Source organism: Phyllostomus discolor, chromosome 7, assembly GCF_004126475.2.
Source record: "Phyllostomus discolor isolate MPI-MPIP mPhyDis1 chromosome 7, mPhyDis1.pri.v3, whole genome shotgun sequence".
NCBI lineage: Eukaryota > Metazoa > Chordata > Mammalia > Chiroptera > Phyllostomidae > Phyllostomus > Phyllostomus discolor.
In genome coordinates, this window is record NC_040909.2 from 5,676,194 (window position 1) to 5,703,929 (window position 27,736).

General features: G+C 62.1%; 1 protein-coding gene across 5 annotated transcripts; it reads right to left on the reverse strand.

Moving 5' to 3' along the window:
* On the reverse strand, positions 1 to 26,961 carry DHX30 (DExH-box helicase 30). 5 transcript variants are annotated; one of them, XM_028518034.2, is made up of 23 exons: positions 26,414 to 26,521; positions 24,502 to 24,596; positions 22,207 to 22,261; positions 17,749 to 17,844; positions 16,431 to 16,459; positions 10,797 to 10,927; positions 10,060 to 10,170; positions 7,184 to 7,476; positions 6,734 to 6,854; positions 6,040 to 6,189; positions 4,232 to 4,384; positions 3,091 to 3,927; positions 2,778 to 2,853; positions 2,592 to 2,696; positions 2,198 to 2,373; positions 1,791 to 1,997; positions 1,618 to 1,699; positions 1,351 to 1,544; positions 1,089 to 1,248; positions 845 to 1,002; positions 649 to 752; positions 432 to 571; positions 1 to 327 (listed from the first exon to the last, which is right to left on the reverse strand). In XM_028518034.2, the coding sequence occupies exons 5-23, from the start codon at positions 16,435 to 16,437 to the stop codon at positions 74 to 76; spliced, it is 3,459 nt and encodes a 1,152-aa protein (XP_028373835.1). In that variant the 5' UTR covers positions 16,438 to 16,459; positions 17,749 to 17,844; positions 22,207 to 22,261; positions 24,502 to 24,596; positions 26,414 to 26,521; the 3' UTR covers positions 1 to 73. The 5 variants fall into 5 exon arrangements, with proteins under 5 accessions (XP_028373835.1, XP_028373833.1, XP_035886307.1 ...); XM_028518032.2 differs by lacking the exon at positions 16,431 to 16,459 and having other exon boundaries at positions 26,414 to 26,961; XM_036030414.1 differs by lacking the exons at positions 16,431 to 16,459; positions 17,749 to 17,844 and having other exon boundaries at positions 26,414 to 26,522.
* Between the last annotated feature and the right edge of the window lie 775 nt (positions 26,962 to 27,736).

Sequence of the window (27,736 nt, forward strand, 5' to 3'; positions counted from 1 at the left end):
TCACAAGGGATAAATAGAACTTTATTTTAAATAAACATTTGCACTCTGTACACAGCCCCGGCGGAGGCGGGGCTCAGTCGTCGGCGGACTTGCGCACGTCGAAGCTGCCACAGGGCCCACGCAGCAGCTCTGCCAGCAAGGCCAGCAGCTGCCCGTGCTCCTGCTGCACCTCCAGGGGCAGGGCGGCCAGCTCGCTGCGCAGGCTCCGCTCCACCATGCGGCCCAGGGCCCGGCGCAGCTCCCTCAGCAGCCGCACGGTGCGTGAGTCGCCCTCCAACCTCAGCAGGTCGCTGTCGCTCAGGGAGATGGTGGCCCGGCGGCCGTCGTCTGGGGGAAGGCAAGGGTGGGAGCCCCGGTGAGGCCAGGCCCCGGGGGACAGAGTGGCCATGGGGAGCGGGGAGCGGGCGGGCGGGAGGCCTGCAGGCACCCACCACGGATGTGCACGTCCCCGTCCGTCAGCAGCAGCACAGCCAGCGGGTGCACCTGGGAGGAGTCCCGGACGAAGACGCTGCCGTTGGACTTGACGGCCATGAAATACGTCAGCCATCGGCTCCGTAGCCGCGTGGCCTCCCTGGGGGATGGAGGGCTGGGTGAGGCCACCCTCCTGGCCCAGCCCAGCTGCCCTGCCCAGCCTTGCCCGTCCCCCACCTGTTAATGGTTGATTTGTGCAGCAAGATGTTGCCTGATTTGGTCCTGTACGTGACACTGTTGGGCTTGAACTTGCCCTGCCGGGTCACCTTGCCCTGCCTCACCTGTGGGGGTGACGGGAAAGGAGGTTGGGCTAAGCATGGAGCCAGGGCTGGGGAGGGGGCTGGGCCCAGTCAGCCGCCCCCCGAGGCAGCACCTGGATGAGGTTGGGGTAGAGCCCGGCCATGAGCACGCCCTTCACCAGCTCTTCCTCCCCGCTGTACTCGTTGCACTGGGCCGAGGCCAGCGTGCAGTCCGCGGGCTTGCCCACCAAGAAAGCCTCGTAGATGTTCTCGGAGAACTGCTTGATGAGTCCTGGGGAGGCAGAGGTGGGGGCCCCTGAAGCCCAGTGCAGGCAGGAGGGGCGAGGGGCTGGAGACCCGGCGCGGGGCCCCCCTCACCGTGGATGAAGCGCAGGCTGGGCGCGTAGAGCAGGTTCTCCTCCAGGTAGTTCTCCCGGGAGCTGCGGTCCTGCCAGCGCAGCACCTCCTCCCAGCCGGCCACGGCCCGCACGAAGGCCAGGTGGTCGCTGCCGCTGTCCTGGCTCAGGAGGGCCTTCACCTGGGAGGGACGGGAGTGTCACAGGGAGAGGCCACCTCAGGACAGGAGGTGGTGAAGGGCTGCGAGGGAAGGCGGGGGGCTGGGGGGCGGGGCTGGTCTGACCTTGTCCACCTCCGCTCGGTTCTGCAGGCTGCTGCTGAAGGGGTCCCGGGTGAGGCAGGACACGACCACTAGCAGCGGGTGCAGGCAGCGGAAGATGGCGGCCAGCACTATGGCCTTGGCCAGCCGGGGGTCAGTGGAGATGTGGGCCAGGCGCTGTCCCAGAGTGGTCAGGTACTCCCGCTGATCCAGCACCCCTGCAACAGCTCAGCTGTCAGGCCCACCCTCGTCGGCCCCCCTCTGCAGCCCGGCCCGGACCCGCCCACTCACCGATCTCCTGGAGCAAGATCACAGCCTCGTCCACCGCCTTGATGTTGGGGCTGTCCACGGCCTTGGAGAGGAACTCCACCGCCTGCAGCGAGCACACGGCAGGGCCCCCACCCGTGAGCCCGTGTCCCGCCCGCCCCCCCGAGGCCAGCCCGCCGCGCAGCGCCCCGGCGCACCGTCTTCTCGGGCATGTGGATCTTGGCCTGCAGCACCAGGTTCTCGAGGGGCGTGCGCAGGATCTCCGGCACCTGGAACGGGACCATCTTCTCCAGGCGGCTCCGCGGGAACAGGTGGTAGGCAAAGCCCGACTGGCAGCGGCCCGCCCGGCCCCGGCGCTGGATCACGTTGGCTCGTGACACCCACACGGTCTCCAGGCAGGACACCTGGGGGAGGGGCAGGCGCCCAGTGACTCAGGTGCCACAGGCCTTCCTTGGTGCTGCCCTATGCCTGGCCGCCCCACCCCCCGCCCCTAACGGGCACACGGGACCCAGAGTGCGGCCTTCTCCGGACACTCGCGGCAGGCCAGGGACGCCCAGAACTTGGAGCTGCTCGCTGGGGGCTGGTGGGCCGGGGGTGGGGCCACCTTGGTCTTCAGGTCGTAGCGCTCCTCCTTGTGCAGCCCGCTGTCCACCACGTGCACGATGTCGTTGATGGTGATGGAGGTCTCGGCGATGTTGGTGGCCAGCACGATCTTGCGCACCCCGACCGGCGGCTGCTGGAATATGGCCTTCTGGTCCATCATGGGGATGTTGGAGTGCACTGGGGGCAGCAAGCACGCACCGGTTACGGGCCGGGACTTCCGCCCACACTCACGAGAGCCAGGCCCAGGTCGGGGTGCGCGGGAAAGGCAGCAGAGCCAGCGAGGACTGCGGTCTGGTCAGAAGCCCCGGCCCTGTGGGTCCCAGCTGGGTCACTCCCCCGGACAGAGAGAGGGCAAGAGGCACCTGGGGGCCGTGAGGCCGGGGTGCGGCTCTCACCTGGCAGGATGAGGTACTTGCTCTCGTGCATGCCCAGGGCCTCCTGCAGGCGCTGCTGCACCCCCTTGATCTCCTGCCAGCCAGGCAGGAAGCAGAGGATCCCCCCTGAAAAGGAACCTGCAGGCGTGAGCGGCTGCCCCCCCGCACACAGGGTCAGGGTGGGCACGGGGCGGGGGAAGCACCCACCTGGCTCCCCGCGAGCATCGATGTGCAGAACCAGATCGGTCACGAGGTCCAAGTCGAGCGCGCATTCGTCCTCGGACTGGGGTGGGGGGAGAGAGGCCAGTCACAGCCCCAGGGCGAGGGGCTCAGTGAGGCCGAGGCACCTGACATGTCACCTGCAACCCTCAGCACACCCCACCACGGAGGCCCCGTCCTTCTGTGTCCATGGAGACAGTCAAGGCTCGGGGCAGGTAACTCACCACAGGCCCCCAGGCCACAGGGACAGAGAGGAGAGGCCGGGAGCCCCGAGTGGGGCGAAACGGGCACGTCCCCTCACCTCGTGGTGCCGGTGCCGGTGCGGGTACTGGTGCTTGCCCAGCTTGGCCAGGATGTCCTCCAGGTAGTGCTCCTTGACGGGGTACATGAAGCCAGGCACCTTGATGACAGGGCAGCCGCCGAAGTAGCGGGAGAAGCGCTCGTTGTCCCCCGTGGCGCTCATGAGCACCAGCCGCAGGGCCGGGTTGAGCCGCTGCAGGCCCTTGAGCAGGATCAGCAGGAAGTCCGTGTTCACGTCCCGCTCGTGCACCTCGTCCACCACCACGTGGCTCACGCCCTCCAGGCTGGGGTTGCTCTGCAGCTTGCGCAGCAGGATGCCCACCGTGCAGAAGAGCAGGGCCCCGCCTCGGGCCGGGGGCTTGCTCTCCAGCCGCACCTGGAAGCCCACATTCCGGCGCAGGGTGGGGCCCAGTTCGTGGCTGACCCGCTGCGCCACAGACACAGCCGAGATGCGGCGTGGCTGCGTGATGATCACGTTGCAGCGGGCGCCACGCCCCTCGGTCACATAGCGCTCCAGCAGCAGCTGGGGGATGCGCGTGGTCTTCCCGCAGCCCGTGTCCCCGGAGATGACCACCACGGGGTGCTGCTCGATGGCATTGAGGATGGTGTCCCGGTGCGGGTCCACGGGGAGCTGGGGGGCTTCCTGCCAGACAGGCCCTCGCCGCCGCCACAGCTCCAGCAGGCTCTGGCTCAGGCGCACCTCCTCCGCATCCGACAGGGGCACGTAGGGCTTGCCTGTGATGGGGTCGCTCAGGGGCCCAGAGTCCTTCCCCAAGGGCAAGATGTCATCACTCTGCAGCCGGAGCTCGGGGGAAATCCACGAATTGTCCACGGGGTACTGGGGGACAGGGAAGGCGAGCAGCGTGGTCAGAGAAAAATACCTCCTTCCTCGCTCGCACCCAGTCCCTCTCCACGTGACTCGCGGTCACACACTACGGCCCCGCCCCCGGGGCAGATGGCTTCGGTCCACGGCGGCCCTAGGGGCGCTCACGGGCGAGGCTGGGCTGCTGGGGGCAAAGGTGCTCCCAGGCTCCGCTCCCAGTCCGGAGGGGGGGCGTCACCACGGCCTGCCGCAGGCGGAAACGGTCGGTCTGGAGGAGGCAGGCAGGCGGGTGGGGACGGGGCGGGAGGGGCTCTCTTACATGGTTCAGGAAGGTCTCTATCTTGCGGAGGATGGGCTCGGGCACCTGGATGGTACAGGGCCGGCGCTGGGTCTCCCCCAGCTCGCGCAGGGAGGCCAGGTTATACATGGCGTGGGTGAGCGGCTCGTTGTTCCGGTCCACCAGGCCCAAGCTCTGCAGAGGGGACACGAGCGGCTCAGGTTGGGCCCCCGCCTGCCTGGAACCCGCCCAGGCGGGCTCAGGAGCTCCAGACAGAAGTCATGCAGAGCAGCCCCTGTTGGGCTGACCTGATGCAGGGGGAGGGGGAAGTTGGGAACCAGGAAAATGTGAATCTCACACACACACACACACACACACACACAAATAGTTACTAGTTAAAACTCAGGAAAAGCAAGCCCTGACGTGTCTGAGCAGGACGGCCTCACACCTGCCCGGGGAAGGGTCCCACTGAGAAACGTCTCCCTGGGCAGCTGGAGCCCCCCCCTCCCCCACAGCCCGATCTCACCTCCACGAACCCCCAGCGCGGACCTGAGGACAGGTGAGCCCCCTAACGCACTCCTGTCTGCCCGGCACCTGCTCCAGGGGCCCCGCCCTCCGAGCTACATGGAACTCCTATTCACACGACTTGGTACAATAAGCTGCTGGAAGGGAAACGCATCCTAATTCCCCACGTGCCCTAAGCCACCTGGCCAGAGAGAGAACGTGGCGCTCCCACGCCGTGGGCAAGCGTGCCAACCGGCCAGTCACTGTTCCCTACGTCTGTGCTCCCATCCCCTGTAATGTCTGCGTTCTGCTCTCCCTCCAACGCCCAGGTCAAACGGTGCCTCCTCCAAGAAGCTGAGCCCCTCAGGACCCAACCCCCTCCCCCGGCTGCCTGGCAGAGCGCAAGGCACTCGGTCCCTGACCTGACCAGACCAGACCCCGGACCGTGGGAAGGGCCAACACGGCCTTGGGGGCAGGAGGCCGCCGCCCCTCCCCCCGCCCCCGCAGGACTGCGGTTCACCCGGGGCCCCTCTGCCGCCTGCACACGGCCGACCCCCGGGAGCTGCTCCTTCCTGAGACAGGACCCCGCCAGCCGGAGGCTTCTGCTCCCGGCGCCGTGCCTGTCAGGCTACAAGACGTCCCCCTCCGGGCTCTCTCAGGGACCCTGGTCCTGAGCAGGTAACCCGCCCACTCCCTCCTCTGGCGCCATTCACCGTCCCCAGCCCCTGCCCGTTCCCAGGCTCCCGTCACCTCTCGGTGTCACCTCTGCCCTCGGCCGCATCTAAATCCGCTCTCAGAGCCGAACACGCACCAAAGGCGTGTTCAGAGTGACGCCGGCCTCTTCCCCGTCTTGTCCCGCAGCCAACCCTCTCCTGACGTGAGTCAGGTCACCGACGTCCCAGGCGGTCATGATGCCAGCCCCACTGCTGGCGCAGCCGCCGGCCTCAGAGCCCCTCCGAGGGACCGCAGCCAAGGCCACAGCGCCCCCACCTTGACATGGACGGCCCCCTCTGTCCTCACCCCAGACGGACGCTGTCTCATTCGCTTTGTCACACAGCCCAGGCGCTCGAGACCCTCCCGGCACCCAGTCTGCCACCCGCCGCGGGCACCCCTCCTCCAGCCTCACGCCACCACCCAGTACGAGGGGCGCGTCTCCCGCCCCCCCACGCAGGCTCCGGCCGACGGCGGCCCACAACTGAGCCGACAGCCCTTCCGGAGGGGCTGTGGGGAGTCCCTGCCGCGGCTGGGGCACCCGGGACCTGAGCGTCCAGGCCATAGACCCGGTACGGCGGGTTTCACCTCCTGGGGGAGTGGGCCAGTTTGCTAAGGGCCCCTCCCGGACTCACCTTCAGCTTCTTGCAGGCCAAGGCCGCTGCCTTGTTCTCAGCCTCTGCTTTGCGGCGCCCTTTGGCAACAAAGGTCATGGGACAGGGCCAGAGCAGGGTGAGGGTGGACAGCTTGGTCTTGGTGCCCACGGTGTGGAACTGCATGAGGTTCTACGGGGAAGGCGGGCCGGCGGTTAGAGAAAGGCAGAGCACCAACGTCTGGTGCTCCCACAGTGCCCAGAAACGCGGCCACGGAGGCCCCCCCAGCTCAGCCCCGGGAGAGGCGAGCCCCCCTCCGCCCCTCCTCCTGAGCCCTGAGGTCCCGCCCCTCTCTGCCCTCTCGGCACCTTCAAGGCAAACAGGTGTGGTGGCAGCGGGGGGGCTGAGGTGTGCTCGACCGGGCACGTCCTGGGGGCGCAGGAAGGCCTGGAGACCAGCCCCGCCTGACCACAGCCCCTTGCCGGGGCAGAGACGGAGCTCACACCTCAGCACGACGGCCACCCTCCGGCCCCGCCCACCACACGTGCACAGGTACGGGCCTCCCGCCCCCGCAGTCCTCCCCAGCCCACAACCTGGGCTCCTGTGTGACTTCCGTCGGTTCCCCCCGCTCCACCCTCCCACGCACCTCTGGTTCCCCCGCTGCCCGGTCCTGAGGACAAGCGGACGCAGCCCAGCCAGCTCCCCACCCACGCACACCCCGGGAGACCCCGCTCACCTTAGCTGTGGAGGACGAGGTCGCTATCTGAATCACCTTGGCCAGAAGGTTCTTGGGAAGTGGAAACTGGGTCAGAGCCCTGACTGCACTGTCATCGTCTGTCATTTCAAGGGAGCCCCCCCTGGGAGAACCAAAAGTGTGGGTGAAAACGCTCTCTCTCCCCCAGGGCCAACTCCCCGTGGGCTCCGTGGGCGCCGGGCGGTCGCAGCAGGCAGCCGGGAGGCACGGCAGGACAGCAGGCGGGGGTCTCTGCTGGCCCGTGACCCTCTCAGGCACGTGGTGTGGCTGACCGACCCTCCCTCCGTTCCCCACCCAACACCAGGTGGGAAGGCCGTGCTGACCATGAGCCAACTCACGGGGCGGGGCCCTCCCTTCTCCGAGGAGGAGGGGGCTCCCAGGGACCCCCCTCCCCACCGTGGTGTCCAAGTGCAGCCCACCTCCCCGCCGTACCTGAGGGGCGTGTGGGAGTCCTGCTGGGTCATGGACAGGAAGTCAGTAACGTCGATGGTCCCCTCCTCTAGCTCTTCCTCCTCCTCATCCTCTTCCTCTCGGCCCAAGGAGCGGGACAGGCCCCCGGGTGCCCCTGGCCGGATGCTCTCGGGATTCAGCTGCCGCCAGGACGTGGGTGGCATGGCGGGCTCTGGGCGCCACCAGCTGTCAGCCGGGGAGCCGAAGCGGTCGGCCAGCACGCGGTACTTGGCTGCGTCAAACAGCTCGTTCCGGGGACCCAGCAGGCCCCAGCCCTGGGGGAGGGAGGGGCCTTGTGAGGGTCCACACCGCCCTCCCACCTCGGCCCGCCTGGAGCCTGCCCAGTGACTTCCTCCTAAGTCCCTCACGCAGGAGCCACCTGCCCACCCGCCTCAGCCCCTAGTCCAGAACTGGCACAGAGGGAACAGTAAAGCGTCCACCTTTGAAGGACGTGCAAGGGGAATTCTTACACTTACTGGACAAAAGGCAACCAACAAAAAACCCCCCAAGCCCCACAGAGCAACAGACACATCCACTAAGTGACCCAAGGAGCCGCAGCGAGAGTGGGGATCCAGACCCGGCAGCCCACACCCTGAAACGGATCCCCCTCCTGCCAGGAGGACCCCGGGCTCCGAGGGAGAATGAGGTGGACACGGCCCCCCACGGCGATGGGGAGCGGGGGGCACCAGAGTCACAGCACGGGATTGAAACCGGGGCAAGGGGTCAGAGGTTCTCGCCTCGGGAGAAATAAAGAAGAACCCTGTACTGGAAACACATTCTAGAAAGAACCCGCAACACTTTAAGGCCATTTACACAAAAACGTTGTTTCAGGTTGTATCGCAGCATCACCGTTTTCTAGAGAGACCACCGCACAGAGCGGCGGCCGGCCGCCCTGAGCTTCGGGAGGACCGGCGGCGCCCGGCCCCTGCGCCCAGAAAGCCCGGATTCGCGCGGCAGAGCAGCAGCGGCACAGGGGACCAGAGCTACGGAGCCACAGCGGAAGAGAGCAGCTGGGACACGGAGCGGAGCGCGAACCCACCACAGGTTCGGGCACCTCGCGCTGGGAGCCGTGACGACAACACGGCAGCACACGGTCGTGCCAAGCGGGCTTCTGGCATCAGGGCCGCGTGACGGGGACGGCGGGTGCCACGGCCCAGGCACCCTCTGCAGACGGGCTTCTGCCCCGCCCGACGCTTGACAGGCTGAGCGGCGACCACACCCTCCCTCCCTTCCTTCCTTCCTTCGTAAAACTCCTCGGTTCCTGAAACCTCCGACCGGCCGCACCCCGGCCCCGCGACCTCCCCCGCTCCAGTCCTCGGGGGCGGCTGCGCCCTCCTCCCCGTGCCCGCTCCTCCGGGCAGCAGAACCGCGCGTGAGCACGACACTTAGTGAATAAACACATCGGGTTTGGGGGGCCGGGGAGGGGGCGCTGAAGAACCGCAGGCGCAGATATTCGGGGGAAAAGCGCTACGAACTCCACCATACATAAAGAACTATGACTCAACGACCAAGAATCCCGACATCCCACACAGGCAACGGACTCGACGTTTCTCCGAACAAGATCAACGAAGGACCGCCAAGCACGTGACAGGACACTCAACGTCCGCAGTCACCGGGGACACGCACACCAGACCGGCACCGAGACATCACCTCCACCCACCGGGATGGCTGCGTCACCGGGAGGGACGAGAAACAGGTGCTGGGGAGGGCGCACGGAAGTCGGAACCGTGCACGTTGCTGGTGACACCGCAAAACGGTGCAGCCCCTGTAAACAGTGCGCAGTTTCTCAAGAAATTAAGGGCAGAACCACCACGTGACCCAGCAGTCGCACTTGTGAGAATTAAATGTGGGGCCTCGAAGAGATCCGTGCACGTCGTGCTCAAAGCATCATTATCCACAGGAGCCAGAAGGTGGAAGCAACCTAAGCGTCCACCGACGGCTGGACGGACACACGAGGCGCGGTCCACCCAGCCAGTGGACCACCCAGCCTCCCGGAGGAGGGGAGCCTGCCACGTGCTGCCACGTGCACGGCACGCGCCCTGAAGACATCGTGCCGAGTGAATGGGCCAGCCGCAGACAGACACATGCTGTGTGGTCCCGCTTATGTGAGTTACTCAGAGCAGCCAGATTGCCAGGGACAGAGAGTAGACAGACTGCTGGCTGCCAGGGGCTGCGGGGGAATCGCTGTGTAACGGGCGCAGAGTTTCAGTTTTGCAGAGAAAAAAGTCCTGGAGATCAGGGGCACCACCACAGTGCGACTGTGCTGCACATCACTGCCCCGCACCCTCTCAAAGGGCTGAGACGGTCAATCGTAAAGGTTGGGTGTTCTACCACAATTAAACACACAAGGGAAAAAAGGCTGCGAGCACAGGCGGGGAACGGCGACATGGCCGAGGAGCAACGTGACCATGACCTGCAGCTCCCGGGCTGTGTTTAAAGCGCCTTCCAACACCCAGAGGGGGAAGAATCCTTTTCTAAGCTGACAGCAGGGACAGCAACCCGCGGCCAGCCCCCAAGAGGTGAGAAAAGCAGCCACCACGCTTGCACTGTGAGCGAGAGAGGACTGCCTGGAGACACAGAACACCCGCATGGAACAGTGGGGAAGGAAAACAGAAACCAGAGTGGAAGCACAGCCAGGGCACTGGACACGGGGGGGTGGTTCTCATACAGGGGCTCCTCTGGGCGGGCCCTGAAACCTCAGGGGGGCTAAACAGCAGGAAAGGGACCACAGGCGGGAAGGGCTCAGGGCAGCCGAGCGGCGGGGCGCCCCGTCGACCGCTCCCAGAGCGGCCGCCAGAGCGAGGGGCTGGAGGGCTCTCAGGAAGGCGTCTGCCCGGCCTTCGCCCGGGGAGGGTCACCTTGAACAGCTGGCAGGCCGCGGCTGCAGCCTGCCGCTCGGCGTCGATCTTCTTGCTGCCATAGCCTTCCACCTCCACACTCTTGGGCCACTTTATGTGGAGGGTGACTTTCTGGGGAAGAGAGGAGAGGATCAGGACCCGTGCCGCTCCGCGCGGCAGAGCCGCCACAACCACAGGGAGAATCGGAGCACAGCCTCGGGCCTCCTGGCGGCAGGGCTGAGTGCAGGACAGAGCCCGCCCACCGTCACCGCCACCGCCACAGACGCCCTCTCCCCCCGCCCCCGACCCTTCGTCCCCCCTCCAGTTGCTCTGCTTCTTCAAAGTGCCGTGTTCTAGCCAGAGGGCACGGTGGGGCCCATCTCTGACGTTAAAAGTCTCTGTTCAGGATGGTTTGCCTGCACGCATCCGCGGGGCCCAGGGCCTACAAGGCTTCAGAAACAGGATTCCATCAGCAGCCCCAGCCCTCCGTGGTCCCGGTGGGCCGACGGGGGGCCAGACCAGCGCCGGGGTGAGGCCTGCGCTGCACGGGAGTGTGCCTCGCCTCCCCATGCTCCCGCCTCCCCGTGCTCCCATCCCTAATCCGGGTGCCTCCTCAGACCCAGCTTTGCCCTGGCAGCGTCTGCTCTGACACTTTTCACCCCAGAAATGGCCTCTTTGACAAAGAAATCTGAGGGCGAAACCAGCACCCGGCCTCCGCCCCGAGAGTCAGACCGACACCCCCACCTCCGGCAAGGTACCTTTTTCTTCGGTCCGTTCGTGTGCACGTACACCAGCTTGTCTTTTGCGTGTGAGATGCCCAGGGCTCTTCCAATCACACTGTTGAGGAGGTTTTTGGGCTGTGGGAATTCTTTTAATAGGTCCCTAGAAGCTAAGAAAATAAGAACAAAAGTATTACAGCTGTTCTTTCTCTTTTAAAAAAATACACAACTCCATGGCGTGTGTGTCAGGGCAACCCTGGGCTGGACACCCAGGATGTGGGCTCACGACCCCAACCACCCGGGAGCCTCTCATAAAAGGAGAAATGGCTTCAGGGTTTGCGAGGGAAAGGGGGCGGGGCTAGACCTGCCTGCGTGGCCCCTTCCCGAAGGGGAAGGGCCGATGACCTACACACCACAGCGGGGAACCAGCCGGCATCCTCTTCCCACCCAAGCTCCTGATTGAATACGTCAGCCACAGGAGCCTAGATGGCAACAAACCCCCATTCTGATGTCTGGAAGAAGGCACGAAACAAAACCACGAAGCAAAAATCCACCACACACACAAAGTGGAGATCGAGACGATGGTAGGCCCCGCCTCCTATAGAGAGGACTGGCCTCAGCGTCTGAGGCTGAACCCTGGGCCCCAGCTCTCCTGTACCCCAGCCCCCTGCAGAAGGCCCGCCTAGAGCCAGATGACATGTAGGGACGCTGAGCAGACACCTCTGGAGCCGAGACAAAGGCGTGGGCTACCCCTTCCCCGCATTCACCGGAGAAGTGGAGGCAGGAGGCATCAGACACTGAGAGGCACCTCACTTTTTTGTACTTGGATGAACCCAACAGCACAGAGGAGTGAGCTGTGCACCTAGAGGCAGCTGGTGCCAGACACAGGGCTCAGCCAGGCCACGAAGAGAGCCAGTGGGAGTGGCTAACAGTGAAGAGCTCCAAAGCGTGAGAGTAGCCGGTCCAGACACCCGAGGTCAGAGGCTGCCAGCGGAGCTGGGAAGCCGTTTTGTTCCCCACCCACAGTCTCTGGCGTTACACTGAACTTCATACCAACTCCAAAAAGGGGCACGTGCACACAGCTGCACCTGCACGAATCGATCTTAAGTCACCTGGGGAGATTTTCACAGCACGGGACAGGTGCCCTGATCCCTGCAGGGCACCTGAGAATGGTGGCGATCTGGGGGACGGTCCTGTACTTTGCAAAAGCTCCTCCAGGAGTTCTGATGCAACCCCGCTGCCTGGGTTAAGGCCGCTTCCTTGGGGCAGCCTCCTGTGTCACCTGGCCAAGAGGGAGGATTCTGTCTGGCTCTGGCTCCCTCTAAACCACAACTTGTAAAGCAACCAAGAGTCAAGCAGTGAAGAAACTACCATCTAAAGACTCAAAAGGCTTCGATCCCACAGAGGGACCCGCCATCAAGGGGCCCCTAGACATAGAGATACACACACAGATCTGCACCACTGGCCCCTCCCACTATACAGGGCAGGCAGAGGCCAGCTGTCTCTATCCATCCTTGGCGGGCAGCCGTGCCCTCACCAGTTTTGTTCCCTGCACTTTCCAGGAGGCACAGCGCTGGGCTCCATTAGAGCAATCGTTCTGTCTCTATTTGGGATCCTGAATTCCCAGGCGTATTTCGGGCTCTTCCCCACACCCACAGGATGCGCTTACTGTTGACGCTCTACGTCTAACCTTTGACCACCCATCCCTGGACGTTTACCTGTGTTCTCCCACTCCCTCGAGGTCCCGCACCTCTCACCTGTTCTCGCCAGGTGCAGGCGCTGCGGCCCCACAACCTCTGCGCTCGGGATCCATTTGGGTCTATGCCACGCTGAGCTTTGCAACAGCAGGCTGCGGCCCGCCGGCGGATGGCGGTCTCGGCCGCCATCGGAGAGGTGGCGCAACCCGCCAGACCCGACCCCTAGCCGCGCCCCTAGCTCTGCCTTCCCCAGGAGTCAAGGGCGTCGCGGCCCGGCCGCCCTCGCCACTGCCCTCACCGTTCACCATGCTTCCGTCGCCTGCCCCGGGCCCGCAGGTGGCCACCCCGGCCTCGGCCTCGGCGGCCGCCTCCTTGATGCCGTCGGGGTGGGCGCAGCCTGAGGAGAAGCCGCGCGAGCGCCGCTGTCGCCCGATGGCACGGGGAACCGGCGGCCGCAGACGCGGAGAGACGCCGGCGGCCAGCACCATGAACCTCCTGGCGGCCGCCATCGCGCTCCCGCCGGCCCCCGCGGGCCGGGGGCGGGCCTGGAACGGCGGGGCGGGAGCGGCGGCCCGCGCGCCCCCTGCCGGCCGGGCTGACCGGGGGCGGAGCCGAGCGCTGCCCGGCTGCGGGCCTGGCTCCCGCCTCTCGCAGTCCAGGGCCTCCCTCTCCCCGGCTCCGGTCTAGCCGTGGGCCCCGGGCTCGGACCCTGCGGAAATCACTCCCACAGACTCGCCTTCGGAGTCTGCGGCTGGAAGAGGGAATGGGATTTTCTGGGGAACGGTGCAGGCCTCAGCTCGACATTCCCCGGAGGAGAGGGAACCTCTCCCGAACCGCGGCAGGTTGGCTGGCCCTCCAGCCGCCAGAATCGCTCGACTGGGGCCGAGCCTCCCAGAATGGCTTGCGAAGTAAACCCGGGGAGAGCCCGGAGCCGGGACCGGGAGGACATCAGCGGTCCACACCTGTTCCCCAGGGCTGCAGTCAGAGGCGGAAAGTGCCCGGCTCCGGCACTGTGCCCAAAGCCGAGCTGGTCCAGCCAGAGTCTGCAGCCGCCCTCCCTCGTTCGTTTGAAAGCCAGATGGGATCCTGTTTCCAAGCTACTACACCTGGGTTCTGGCCAGGCTCAGGCCTCTCCTGCGGGTTCCGCGCTGAGCAGCGGGGTTTGGGTCGGCTGCGAATCAGGCTGAATGGAGCCGCAGGCGGGGCAGGGACCATGACAGCAAGGGGCCCTGGGTCTTGGAAGGTCTTGGTCAGAGGTGGGCAGTGCAGTTGGGGGCAAGCTGGCAGGGAGGGTTTTGTTTGTTTGTTGTTTTTTAATTCTGGATCTCACACTGGTGATCCCCTGGAGAGTTCGTTAAAACCTTGCTAGGAGCCACCCCCCGTTTCTTACTCATGAGGTCTGGAGTAGGGCCTGAAAACCTGCATTGTTAACAAGTCCCCAACACTGAGAGCTGCTGGCCCAGGGCAGGAACTGGGGATCTGAGTGCTAATATTTGGCTTCAGTGCCAGCCCGACCCCTCGCCAGCTGTGGACCTTGGGCAAGGTCATCAGCTGCGAACATCAGGACAAACGTGCTCTGCTCATTTGGCCGGGCTGCGGTTGGGATAAGACCAGTGTCTGGAAGGCAGCTCTGCAGAGTGCTCTGTCGGAGAAGGCCCTGCCCTCTGTGGGCTGAGACGAACAGGGGACGGGTCCCTTGGAGCCAGACCCAGGGCAGGACGGGGCAGGTTCGACTCCAGCTCCTCCACTCCCTCCTCGGTGGGAGTTTGCTAGGAGAGGGGCAAGAGAAAGGGGCCTTGGCAGCGATGGTCTGACCTCACGAGGGGACACCCCGTCTGGCTCAAGCCCCCTGCCCCGATCATCCGCATTGGGAGGGCAAGACCCTCGGAGCACAGCACGATTTTCCAGTGGCTTTGAACGTGGCCAAGCGGCATTTTTACTCGCCAAAAGCCGAGACGCCCGCCCTGCGTCAGTAGTGCCCCCCGTGCGGCGCTCTGCTCCGACAGCCACCTGGCAGCCGCGACAGGAACGCAGTGGCTGCACGGATCTGCTTCCGCGGGGAAGCGGACTCCAAGGTGGAGGGCCTGGCCACGGGCTGTTCATCGTTCAAGCTGGGCAACAGGTACGTGGGGCTCGTTATGCTATTGTCTCAGTTTCAGGAAACATTTCAAACAGATGTTTGAACTTTTATTTTTTAAAGAAAGCATCGACCAACTAGTTGGTTCCCAGGGATCTCCCTGTCCCCTCTTCCTGTTTCACTTGCTTCACCTGGGCTCTCACTGGCGTCGCCCTCAGCAAAGACCTCACCTCTACAACCCTCACTGCCTCTTCTAGGAAGGGGGCAGCTCTTAGACCAGCTCTGGGAAGCCTCCTGGTTCTGTGAGCTTCTCCCCCTTGGTCTAGGGCAGGGTTCCTGACCGTAGCCTGCGGACCAAATCCGCCCAGTGCGTTTTTATGAATGAAGTTTCCCTGGAGCACAGGGGTGCACGTTTCCTTACGTATACTGTACCAGGGCCCTGCTGTCATGGCAGAGGCACGTCACGGCGAGAGAAACCACGTGGCCCGCAAAGCCTAGAACACCTCCTCTCTGACCCTCACGGGAAGGTTGCTGGCTCCTGCCGTGGGACATTAAAGAAAGGGGGGACCTGGCATGCCCCGCCCCTCCTTCCCACCAGCAGTAGGTCTCCCCTGCACGCCCCACTCCCTGGGGAGCGAGCACCGGCACGTCTGCCTGTGGAAAAGAAGGCAAGTTCCGAGAAAAGACAGGGCTGCTGGCCCAGAGAGCTTTCCACTCACTTCTAGATCAAGTGTATCATGTGGAACTAAATGCGCCAGCAGCATGGAAGTAAGGTGTGCAGGTTCTGCTGCATGCACGGGGGGAGGAGGATGTCCTAGGACCCTGTACTCTGGAGGGCCCAGTTAAAGACAGGAGGAAGCCCAAATGAGGCCAGGGTTTGAGCAGACCAGGCACTTCTAGAGGGGACGTGAGAGGGACCACCGACACCTGAAGAAACCAGGGGTCCTGGCCGACGTCCACCACCTGACTCAGCCAGAGTTAGCTATTTTATGGACGGTCAAACTGGAATGACAAGGTCCACCTGCTGGGCCACGAGAAAGGTAAGGGGCACTCTAGGGGCCGGGTGGCTACCCTGACCACCCTACCCATCCTTACAGCTGCACGGTCACCTACGTGAGTCACACGGTCCCTGGAGGGAAGCCACCACACCAAGAGGAGGGGGCACGGCTGTAGGACAGTGGACAGGACAGCCATCCTGCGACCCCCAGGATCCTTCCAGGAGCGTCAGCCGTGCTGCTCTCTAGGGCTCTGCGTCTTGGATCCGGGTGGGTGGGGCACGCTCCGGGGGAGGCTTAGAGGAATGTGTTTCCGTTTATTCACCCTTTGCCCTGGAAAGAGGCTGTGGCCGGAGGCTGGCAGTGGACTCGGGGGTGGACTGGGGAAGATGGTGGCGGGGTTTCCCAGTTCCAAACCTGACTCTGACGGGCCACCGGCCCCTGTTCCAGGGGCCGAGACTTTCTGAGCACTGCGTTCCTGCTCGAGCCAGAGAGGCTGTTTCTGCCGCACGCCTCCTTCTTAAGGGAAGGGCGTCGGCGAAGCCTACGGGGAATCAGAGCACACGGCAGGAAGGTGCCACGGTCACGTGTGGACCAAGGAGCTCGCTGCTCTGTGCCCGACTCCGGAGAAAGACGGAGGGGGAGGAGGCAGAGACACACACCCACGGGCGCCTTCCAGGGGCGCGGCTGTGCGGAGACAGTCGGGCTCGGGGTCTGCGCTCCTGGGGAGACAGCGTGGGGCCTGCCGGGCCGTCCCACGGGGAGCAGCTGCCCCTCCCCGGGGCGGCGACCTTCCCCCCTGCTGTGCACGAGGAGGCACAGCCTACCCATGCGGCCTGGCTGGTCCCCACTAACCAGCTCGAAGCTTAGCCGAAGCGTGTCTGACGCTCTCAGAGCCACTCACCTGCCATGTTGGAAATGTTAACGTTCAGCCTTTTGGAGTTACAGGGCATTTTAAGAAAGAAAAAAAAAAAGGGCAATCAACTCTTGTTTTGGCAACAGGAGGGGGTGGCATTTCCTCACTACCTAAGTCAAAGGGTCAGAGGGGCCGGAAGTCCTTATTTCTCTCCTGCCGTCGGTGGCCAGGGTCCCAGCCAGCAGCAGGGCGGTGCGCGTGCAAACGGCTCAGGGACCCAGGTGCTCCAAGCTCCCCGCACCCTTCCTGAGCTCTTGACCTTCAAAGCACTTTACAGACAGAGCCTGAAGGGGACATGCAGCCTCCTCGAGGCAGCGACTCCATGACCTGACATGGAGTTCTTCCACTGGGCTGCTGGGGAGCGGTGCGGACAGGCACCCATGGGGCAGAGCAGGGCGGCTGTCGGGACGAGAAAGAGGCCACGGGGACACTGGTCTCAGCAGACCCGGAAGAGAGCTAAGGCCGAGGCGAGGAGGGAGATGCTGACGGGCAGAGGTGCCTTCCTGGTCCTACTGCTAGGCCTGTCCCTGGGTGTCAGTGGCACCTGAGGTGAGCTGTCACCTGTCTGGGGACTCTTGACATTCTCCCCCATCAAACGGTGAACCTACCTTGCCAAACGGACTGAGAGGCAGATTTTCAGGCCAGCAAAGTGCTTTGAGGGGCTGGGGGAGTGCTTTGCCGGGTGGCCCCAAGGCCTCCAAGGTGGAGGGCACTGGGCCAGGTCGGGTTCTCTGGTCTGGCCCTGCTGCGAGTGCCCAGCACCTTTTGAGCCGCCCGAGCCAGGGCCTGCCAGAAGACCCAGACCCTACAGATTCTCCACACCGGTGCTCCACATCCAGACTGCGCCTCAGCCTCATTCTGGCCACACGAAGAGGCCCGATGAGACCACAGAGTCCAGGGGTGTCCAACCCGAGGCCCACAGGCCGCATGGCGCCCAGGATGGCTATGCGTGAGGCCCAACACAAAATCGTAAATTTGCTTAAAGCCTTTTTTTTTTTTTGCTCATCAGTTTTCGTTAGCGTTTGTGTATTTAATGTGTGGCCCAAGACAACTCTTCTTCTCCCAGTGCGGCCGGGAGACGCCAAAAGGTCGGACACCCTGGAAGCCATGTGGCCAAGGATGGTGAAATAGCCCAAACCTTTCCAGGTGACCTCACCCCAAGGGCTCCGACCGCTCCGCTGACCCCAACCCCCCCCCCCCACTCACTTTCCAGAGGCTCGTGGCCCTGGCACCCAGGCTGCCCCTGCTGCCTGCCTCCCCATAGACCCTGGACGGAGTGGGTGCGGAGGCCAGGCTCCTCCCTTACCTCGAGAGATGGTCCCTCCGGGGGCAGGGTTGACGCACATGGGCGGAAGGCGGGGCGGGGGGAGTTTGCACTGACGCTGCCTGTGCTGGGCCCGGTCTGGGGAGAGAGAGAGGGCGTCAGGGTGGCGGGTCCGGCCCCTCCGCCGCAGGCCCCCGGACGGACTCGCCCCGGAGCACCTGGGAGGGGCCCCGGGCGCCGGGGTTGCCGGGTGGTATCTGCAGCCTGTCCCAGGTTCTGGGACAGCACTGTGTCACCAACGCCACGCCGAGAGAAGGCACCTGTCTGTTACGGATGTGGCGCGTGACGGCCTTGCAGAGGCCCCTCCTGGGCTCTGAAAACAGCCCTCGAGCTCTCCCGGTTCCCTGGGCCAGCGCCCGGGAGTCTAATGATGCCCATCCCGGGTACTCGTCTCCAGGCCGGAGCTGTGAGGGTGACGCGGGGCCGCAGCTGGGAACCAGGAAGCCACGTGCCAGGTAAACCCTCGTTCTCCCACTTGCTGCCCCGCTGCGGTGGCCGCCTCTGAGCCTGCCGAGGCTCTCCAGAGAGCCATGTCAGCCACCAGACTGCAAACTCCCTTTCCCTCCCTCCAGGAACTGGGCAGGAGGGGCCGACTGACCTCGGGGGCCCCTCGGACAGCCCGGACCGGGCCTGCGCTCACCAGCCGCCCCCCTCGTCCCGCAAGCCAACAGCCGGCCGTCCCAATGTCTCCGCTCCCTTGGAGACTGAACTCTGCTTACCAGGAGACCTTCACAGTAAATCTTAACAAGTTCCAAGTATTTGGTACAAGTGAACTAAAATTAAGACCCCCACTGAGCCTTCCACAGGTAAGAAGGGCCGGAGGCCATTAACCCCCTGAGCAGAGAGAGCGCCGGAGACGCAGCGGTCGGGGGGAGAGACGCAGGAGGAGCTCTGTGCTCGCTCTGCCCCACTGGCTGAGGTTCAACACCAGGTGGGGGAGGAGCAGGGGCACCCCACGCCCCCAAGCAGCAGCCTGCTCCGCTGTGGGGACGCCCGTCCCTCCAATGCAGATCGCCCCCTCTCCCCGCGGCCCCCTGGGGATGCAATGAGCAAAACGTAAAAACCCTCGGTGCGAGGGCAAGTTTTGGGGGGCAAGGGCACTGAAAGAGCTGGAGCGGAACTCTAATTTTTAGCAGGAAATGTAAAAGCCCTTTCAGCCGTATCTTTCCAAAACTAAAGCGAAGTGTCTGTCGAGAACCGAGGTGGTAGATACAGGGGTGTTGGCTACGCAACTTTCTCAACGTTTCAGTGTTCTTGAAATCTTTCATAATAACACTGGGGAAAAGAGAAAAGAGCACATGGTCGCACTCTGGTCCTCCCCCTGCCAGGCTCCCCCCCCCCCACCCCTCTGCCCATATCGCCCTGGCAGCTGCCAGTGCTGCTCTGGCAGGTGCTCTCAGGGCGCTCTCCATGCACTGTCGGTGGCCACGGGGCTGCCACCTCGGTGGTCCGAGCACCGTCCCAGGCACTGGTGACCATTGTCGTCCCGCGCTGGTCGTAAAGGTGTGGTTGCCGCGCCTCAATTCCACTCCCCCCACAGGCCCTGTCAGGACGCTACAGGGTGGGACTGTGCAGAGAACACACCCCGCGTCACAGCGGATCGCCTGCCTGTCGGGTCTCCCAAACAATGTGCCTAGGACCCAGGTTCACCTGGGAACTGATCCAGCTGCTGAGGTCGGAGAGGACCAGCCGGACCTCTGCGCGCCTGTCTGAAACGGGCCCTTACTCACAGCCAGGGACGCCGGGTAAGACAAGAAGAAGGAATGGTCTGATGGTTAATGATCGTCTCATCGGGCATCTGCAGTAACTGGGCCACGCTGTCATAATCCCAAAACGCCGTCACTGAGCCCTCCTCTGACCACTGCTGTCCGGTGTTTTCCAGCTTTGTGCCCCCTTTAAAAGGCTCACGCGCTCTTTGCGCCCTGACTCGGATGCCGGCAAAGGCAGGAACAGGTCCCTTTCCAGGCACGTAAGCGCTCTAGTCGGGAGGTGTTGGCAACTCGGAGAAATTACATAATCGGAGACAGCGGCCAGAAGGAGTCGCTACAGGCCGTCACCACCGGAGCATCGGATGGCCCGCCCGCCGCGCCCGCCCCAGGAAGCACCTCTGGAGCATGGCCGTCTCCACCCAGGGCCCACGAGCGGCAGACGCTCGGCCACTAGGCACACTGCGTGCTGAGGCCAGGCTGTTGCTCGCCGGCAAGGCGTCGGCTACAGTCCGCACCGGAAACACACCCAACTGCTCACGTTTGTTCACCAAGCACCTGCCGACCCAAGCCCCGGGGCTGGGGACAGACCACATCGCAGGCAAGAGCTTCTCCCCATCGTCTCTGATCTTCACTCCATCTCCAAAGACGGGGGCTGGGAAACGGGATCAGATAAGGCGACACCGTTCTAGGGGGGACCAGAGTGGAGCCCGGGCCAGTCTGACCGAGGAGCCCCCAGGCCCACACTTCTCAAGGCTCGTGACACCGCAGGGAGCTCACACTCCCATCGCGAGGAACAAAGAAACATAAAAACTCCCTAAGGGACAAAGAAGAGTCCTACATAACAATGACAGTGTCACAACTGGCAAGGTCATGATGCAAAACACAAGTGACATCAGCATTCGAAAGACAAGGGGGGCATTCAGCCTTACAGTCAGGTAACCCCGAAAAGATGGCTTTGCCTGAAGCAAAACACTCAAGGCGGTGACTCTTCCAGATTAACGGTTTTCCTGAGACCCCAAAGCACGAAACAGCCGATGGCGAGCACCCAGCACTCACCCACGTGGAAAGCGAGGCCCCGGACTAGACGGGTCCGAGTCCCGAAGCCACTGAGCTGCTGACACAGACCGCGAGCGCGCCAGGCGCCAGGCTGTGCTCTGCGCTCTTCACACGTGTCGGCTCCTCTGAGCCGCGGAGCCACCCTGTGCCGTGGGTCTCGAGGACGCGGAGGCGGAGTGGCACCAGCACCTGGGTCCGCAGCCTTCGCCCGGGGGGCTGCACTCCGAGTGCTGACACCGTCACCCTGAGGGAGAGCCTCTCACAAGTCGGCCCCCCGCCGGGAAGGGAAAATTGCATATGCTATAAGGGACTCAGCCAGTACCCTCTTCCTTTCGTGCCTGAGCTACGTGACCGGGACAAAGGGGGACCGTGGCTTTGCTGGGCCTCCGTCTCTACAAAGTCAGCACCCCGAGTCAGAGCCGCCCCCGCCGGAGGGACCCTCTTTCTCTTCAGCGTCTACGATGTGGACAACAAAGCCCGCTGATCAGCAGGTGAACGGGGCAATGAAGTTGTGCTCAGTGTCCAGCTCACAGTGTGCTGTCCACACTGGTCTCAGGTTCAGCGCTTCCTTTCTCACACAGCCAGCCCACGGAACCGAGGCGACAGAGATGAATTTCTCCACGCAACGTGAGTGCAGATGGAGCGGCTGCAGGCAGACGAGGAGGCAGGAGGAGGCTGCTGCGGATGCCGGGACGCCCAGACCTGCCCCGGGCCCGTTCAGTGGCCACGCAGGGGCTTTCCCTGGGCCGGGGTTTCCCAGGCCTCCAGGGACGCAACTCGGAGAGGGGACTCTACTCCACGGATCTCTTTTGAATAGAGTCAGTCAGTCAGCAGGTCTCTCATGGTTCTCATTTATTTGTAAAACATGCTCAGACGGGAGCCGCACGATCAGCTTCAACAACGGGCCTTTACTCTTTATTCCCTTAAAGGAGAAAAGTCACCTGACTGTCTAAGACAGCCAAAGCCCTCGGGGACGTGGCCCTAGCGGTCCTCGTCAGCTACATGGCTCCCCGCAAGCAGCTCCTGCAGACGACCTGCAGCCCTGCCAGGGCCCAGCTCTGCCGTTGCCGGTGCAACCCCCCTCCCCGCTGCTGGTGGGCGCTGGCTGCGAGACCCGCCGCAGCTTCTGTGACCAGCAACAGAACGGTGACCCGGCCCACTCCCACCAACGTTCACCGAGGCCTGCCCACCGCGTGCAGCGTGCCGTGCCAGGCGCTGCGGACGGTACAACATGCCCAACAGGCCCCGGCTGCAGGGGGCTGCCAACCTGGGGGTGCAATGTTTGCTTCGGGCTAGACGAAGCCCGAGAAAGCACAGGTACGGTGCTGGGGAGAGTCTGAGAGGAGAGAGAGACTGCACTTGTTTGACAGACTCGGGAGATGTGCGTGGAGGACGTGGTATGAAGTACGGGCCCAGGGAGACTGGCGGGGTTTCCACAAGCAGGGACTACGTGGAAGGGGGCATCCCGGAGGGACGGAGGGAGGGGTGGCAAATGCCCACCAAGGCTGAGGCGAGGGATGGCGGGGGTCACGGGCACCGTGCAGGAGGGGGCGAGGGAGAACTCCGGAGAGAAGCGCCCCGGGGCCGCCGCCCTGGCGAGGGGTTTTCCCAGCCTTCACGGCCGCCCGGCCCGGGGAGGAAGGGCGTGAGGGCACAAGCCCCGCGACGTTCTTACCTTTTCTGAATGAGTCCAGGCTGAACATTTCTGGCCAGGAAGGAGAGCTGGAATCCTGAAAAGGAGGGCCAAGGGGCAGTGGTTAATAATATCCCTGCTCCGGGAGGCCACGGGGAGGACTTCAGGAACACAGCGCTGTCCACGGGACAAGGAAAACGAAGCCTTCACTCAAGAGCCCCAGCTGCCGCCCCCCTTAAGGATGGGAGGGCCGTGTCCACCCCAGTGTGATTATGACTCAGTTTCTTTCTGACTGACAGCTGTATTCTTGTCTCTGTCCTAAACGCCCTGGACCCCGCTCAGCAGCAGGCAGCGCGTCTCATCACGAGAGGCCTAGGTTTTCCCCCTCGTCAGAATACACGCCGTTTTCCCGGGGCTTCCAGGAGGAAGTGAGATTCCACATGGACCCCCTCCTTGCCCCCACCTTGAGGGCAAACCGGTTTACTGGGCTTTCACAAAATCTAGGAATGGGATGTGACGGACAATATCAGAGAGTAACTGTGGCTCTGGCTGGTGTGGTTCAGTGGATTGAGTGCCGGCCTGCGAACCGAAGAGTTGCCGGTTCGATTCCCGGTCAGGGCACAGCCTGGGTTGCGGGCCAGGTCCCCAGTTGGGGGCACGTGAGACACAACCGCTCAACATCTCCTGTACTGATGTTTCTCTCCCTCTTTCTCCCTCCCTTCCCCTCTCTCTAAAAATAAATAAAATCTTTTTTTAAAAAAGAGTAATTGTGTAGTGATTAAAAATAGAAAGCTTTTCACGGAGAAGTCTCTATGAGATGACAAATGATAAGTTAAAAGTTCAACTGTTGGCGAAACACTTTGTTGCATTTTGCTGATGAGCACCCTTAACGGAGGAATCTACCTAGAGAACAAATAAGTAACACCTCTAGTTTAATAATTTTGTTTAAAAAAAAAAAAACCACTCGAACTCAGCATCCTAGTTGTTTTTAGGAACGCGGTATTCTTAGGCTGGTGCAGCTCCACCACGGGCCTCGGTTCAGAGACGCCTACACAACGTGTCAGCCCGTCAGGATGGCGTCAGCGCTCCCAGGAGTCGACCGGTGCCTGCCCTCCGGCTCCTGACTGCTGTTCTCCCTCTTCTCAAATGATGGGGCCGTGGGGGGGGGGTGGGGGGCTGACCGGGGCAAACCTCCTCTCCCCCAGAGATGCCGGAAATTTCAGCCAATAGAGAGAAAACTTCAATACAGTATCAACAATGATTCCATTTTCTTTAGGGAATTACATTCCACAGATTCCTTCTATCCACAGTAAAAGGAAAAAAAAAAGTGCAACTTGAGATTCTAATTTTAAAGAAAACCTGGGTGCTATAAAATCTAAAGCAGCTATGTGATTATTTAAGAAACAATACTTTCGTGCTAAGAAATTTAATTTGCTGGTAAATACACTCTTGGTGTTGTTTTTTAAAAGCCCCGATCCTCTCCGCACCAACCCTAACTCAGAGGTGAGGCTACCTCTTTCCTGTGTCGGTCTAAGAAAACAGCACGACATTCACAACAGGATCTTTCGGAGACATTTTACAGAGCTCTGGAACACTGGACAGAGATCGAAAAGACGGCTGCCTTCCTTGCCGGGAAACTTTATGGCTCAGGGTTGCTCTTTAATAACTGGGATAAGCAAAATAATATTACGTCGAGTTTTCTTGCATAATGAACCACTGCTTAACTCCAGGCAGAGTCACTGTGGGCTCCACAATGACTAATTAAAAACGAGACCCTCACCCTGGCTGGTGTAGCCCAGTGGATTGAGTGCAGGCCTGCGAACCAAAGGGTTGCTGGTTTGATTCCCAGTCAAGGCACATGCCTGGGTTGCCGGCCAGGTCCCCAATGGGGAACGTGCAAGTGGCAACCACACGTTAATATTTCTCTCCCTCTCTTTCTTCCTCCCTCCCCATTCTCTAAAAATAAATAAGTAAAATCCGCCCTGGCTGGTGTAGCTCAGTGGATTGAGCGTGGGCTGCGAACCAAAGCATCACAGGTTCGATCCCATACAGGGCACATGCCTGGGTTGCAGGCCACGGCCCCCAGCAACTGCACATTGATGTTTCTCTCTCTCTCTCTCTTTCTCTCTCCCTTCCCTCTCTAAAAATAAATAAATAAAATCTTTTAAAAATAAATAAATAAATAAATAAGTAAAATCTTAAAAACAAAACAAAAAAAACGAGATCCTCTTTTCTAAGATGGTCACAAAGGAATGTCACACATGCCTTTCGCTTTACAGCGCGGCTGAGCATGAGATGCAGCACTACTCTGTGTGCGTGGTGGCCACGGCAACTTACCTTACAAGAGCAGAGGAAGTCTCAGGCTTTGCAGGCTTTTGAACTGGAGCTGAATTCTCTCCTTGCTACTCCTCATCACGAGGCTGGGCCTCCTCCTGGGAAGTACAATGCTGGGTCACTAAAGAGGTGGCCCCCTCGGGGAAAGAAAGTTGCTCCGGATCATTGAAATTTCATTTACTAACTCTGACAACAAGGACAAGTTTTGTTAGTGGCACGAAACACACATAGTGGACCCACTGGCCTCACTTCAGGACCTGCCTCGACCTACTCTAGGCCCACCAAACTGCCAGCTGCCCTGTGTCAGCACCTGTAAGGTACCAAGGAAGAAATCTCTTGGTCGAGGGGCTTGGAGTCCTGAAAGCATTCGTTCCAAGCCCAGTTCTGCCCCCAACATGACTCAGATTCCTCTGTCTGAGGCAGATAAAGCAGCTCTTCCAGTTTTGGAAAACAACTAGATGTGGAAACACCATTTTCACAGTTTACAAAGGAATTCTATAGACATTAATCTCACTTATCTATGCAACTATCCAGTGAGGCAGGAATTCCTTCCCAGAGGTTATACAACTTGCCCAAGATCCCACAGCTGCCTCAGGGCAGAATGTAAATCTGCAGGTTAGGGACTGAGCTCCAAAGCTCTCGGGGCCTATGCCCACACTGCTTCTCTAATCCCCACAGTGTGATATCCTCAGCTGCTGCTGCCCAGATGTCCCCGGGGGTCAGTCCTTGAAATAACAAAATTGATGGTAACATCTTCAAAAGTTGGAAGGGGCAAGAAGTGTCCAACTGACAAACACACGGAGAGTAAATATCTCTTGGCGGTAAAGGGATACCCCAAACAAGTAGTAAAAAAAAATGCAGCAAAGAATGTATTTGCTGCAGCTTAAACACCTACAAAAATAAAGAGCACTATCCTAAATCCTCAAAACTATGTCAAGAAGAGTCCTCTTTCTTGAAAACTCCAAAACTCCAAGCTGTAAGCGTAAATTACAAGATGTGGTCAACACCCACAATGACAGTGGCATAGTGGGATTGCTGCCTTCCAAGAAACTGCAAAGGAAACCATAGCACGATGTCTCATTTCACTCTGGCCAGTAAGTTGCAACCAAAACCAGGTTGAGAGTCTGCAAGTGGCCATCTGCGGTCCACCTGCTACAGTGTATGGCAAGCCCCTGCAGACTGGGGGTGCAAAGTGGGACAACCTCTGCCTTGCACAGTAACAATTAAGGTGATGAATGCTGTTACAAGAGGACTAGCTAAACAGCTTGCTGACGCCATGCTCCTGGCTTGGGGGTTCTGAGGACCCCTGGTACTCCAGTTCACTGCAAACAAAGAACCCAACATGCATGAGGTCTTCCCCTGCGAAATGGGACAAGGCACCACCAGCAAACAAAGAACACCTCACCCCTTGGCCTCCCCCAGTGACAGGGTCGGTGCAAAAGGGAGCAAACCAGTGGGGGCAAATTGCACCAGGCCTCCCTTTGGACGAACGGTCCAGGCCGCACGGGGGGCAGACAAAGGTCCCAGGGCACTCCAGTAGCTTTCTCCAGGCCCTGCCTCGGGAAACGGAGCATCCCCAGAGGCGGAGGCGTCGTTGCGCCAATGAAGCGGCCTCTCCCGCGGCCCCCGCAGAGCCCCTGGCTACCAAGCTGGCCCCAGCGGACTTGTCTGGCCCCCGCCCCCGCCCCGGCTCCATGGCAACGGCAGGCCGAGGCCTGGCTGCCCACGGCTCGGCCCGGCCGGCTTCCCGGGCAGGCCTAGGATGCCCGGCCTGCTCCTCGGGCCCGCCCGCTTCTCCGCCCCACTCTCCACCAAGCCAGCGGTCGGACTCGGACCCCTCCTCGCGCCGATCACCCCCAGCCGCGGCAACCTCCTCAAGGGGGCACGAAAGGGGAGAATAAAAAGCCCAATTCACCTGTTGTTACAGATGTGAAACAAGCCTCGGTGCACCGCGCATGAGCCGCGGGCCCCCCCAACCACGGCCGAACTACAACTCCCACCAGCAGTGGGGCGGCCACTTCCGGGTCCTGGGGCGGAAGTCCCGCCTGTCGCTCCAGCTCTCTTCGCTCCTCGCCGCTGACCCCGCCTCCCGCGCTCGACCCCGGGTCTCCGCGGATCTCGAGCGGGTACCCTTCTAGGGCTCGCAGTGGTCGCCTGAGGCTCACGCAGGAGAGCGGCCAACCCGCGGCGGTACCCCGTGCCGGGCCCAATGGGGAACGGCCGGGCGGGCGTAGGCGGGACTTCCGGCAGGGTTGCACAGGAGTGGGCGTGCGAGTGTCTGCGGGGTCTTGGGGGGCTGCAGTCGGCGGCGCCTCTCGCAGCGTCCAGCGGAGTGAGAATGGGTGGAGGCTTTGGCCCCGCGCCGCCGGTTGCGCGTGAGCAAACAGGCCGGCCCAGGGCTGAGCCGGGGACGAAATCCAACTCGGGCTCCGGGTTTCCATCCGCCTTCCCCTCCACAGCTCGTGGGCACGCCTCTTTGCTCCGTATCCCCCCCCCCCCCCGATCTGCTGTTTCTTTAGGGAGGTGAGAACTGCCCCCCGAGATTATTAGGAGGATGAAATCGACGTGGTGGCGCGTCGTAAATGGACAACCCCAGGGAAAGGACCGGGTGGCACTTGCTGGTCGCGGGGAGACCGCGGGTCCGAGTGCGGCTGGGCGCGCCTGGAGGTCCCGCCCCCGGTCCCCGCTGGGAGCTGCGGTCCTTGAGACTCGGCCGCCGTGTGAGTTCAGTGGAACCCGGCTTCCAAGGCGGGAAGTCGGTGTGGGTAGCTGTGGAGCTGCGTCAGGAAAGACCTAGAATGTGCTTTTAAAACACAGCCGTTCAGGGTAGATAGGAAGAATCAGTGCCACATCCCGTCCTTTTTGCCCGAAGAAATTCAACAAGTCTTTTTTATTTCCTTTGTACTCGGACAGAAGGGTGGAGGAAGTGGGCGTGGAACATCAATCAATCATTCAAGTCGTTACTCCCTGCTCTGAGCAGGGCGCGGGGGCGGAAGCGGGGGGGGGGGGTGGGGGATCCCCGCGCGGGTGCTGGGCTGAGCTGCACAGCAGTCGCCACGCGGGCGTGGAGAAGGCAAAACCCCATTCTCGAGGGGCGTCAAGGCCCGTTAGAGAGGGCGGAAACGTTGTGTGAAGCCAGTCGAAAGTGACAAAGGCGGGAGAGGAAGTATCAAGTGTTACAGGCGTTCAGGGGAAGGAGTCTGCTCCTGACGGGCCGCGTCGGGGAGGGAGAGCCGTT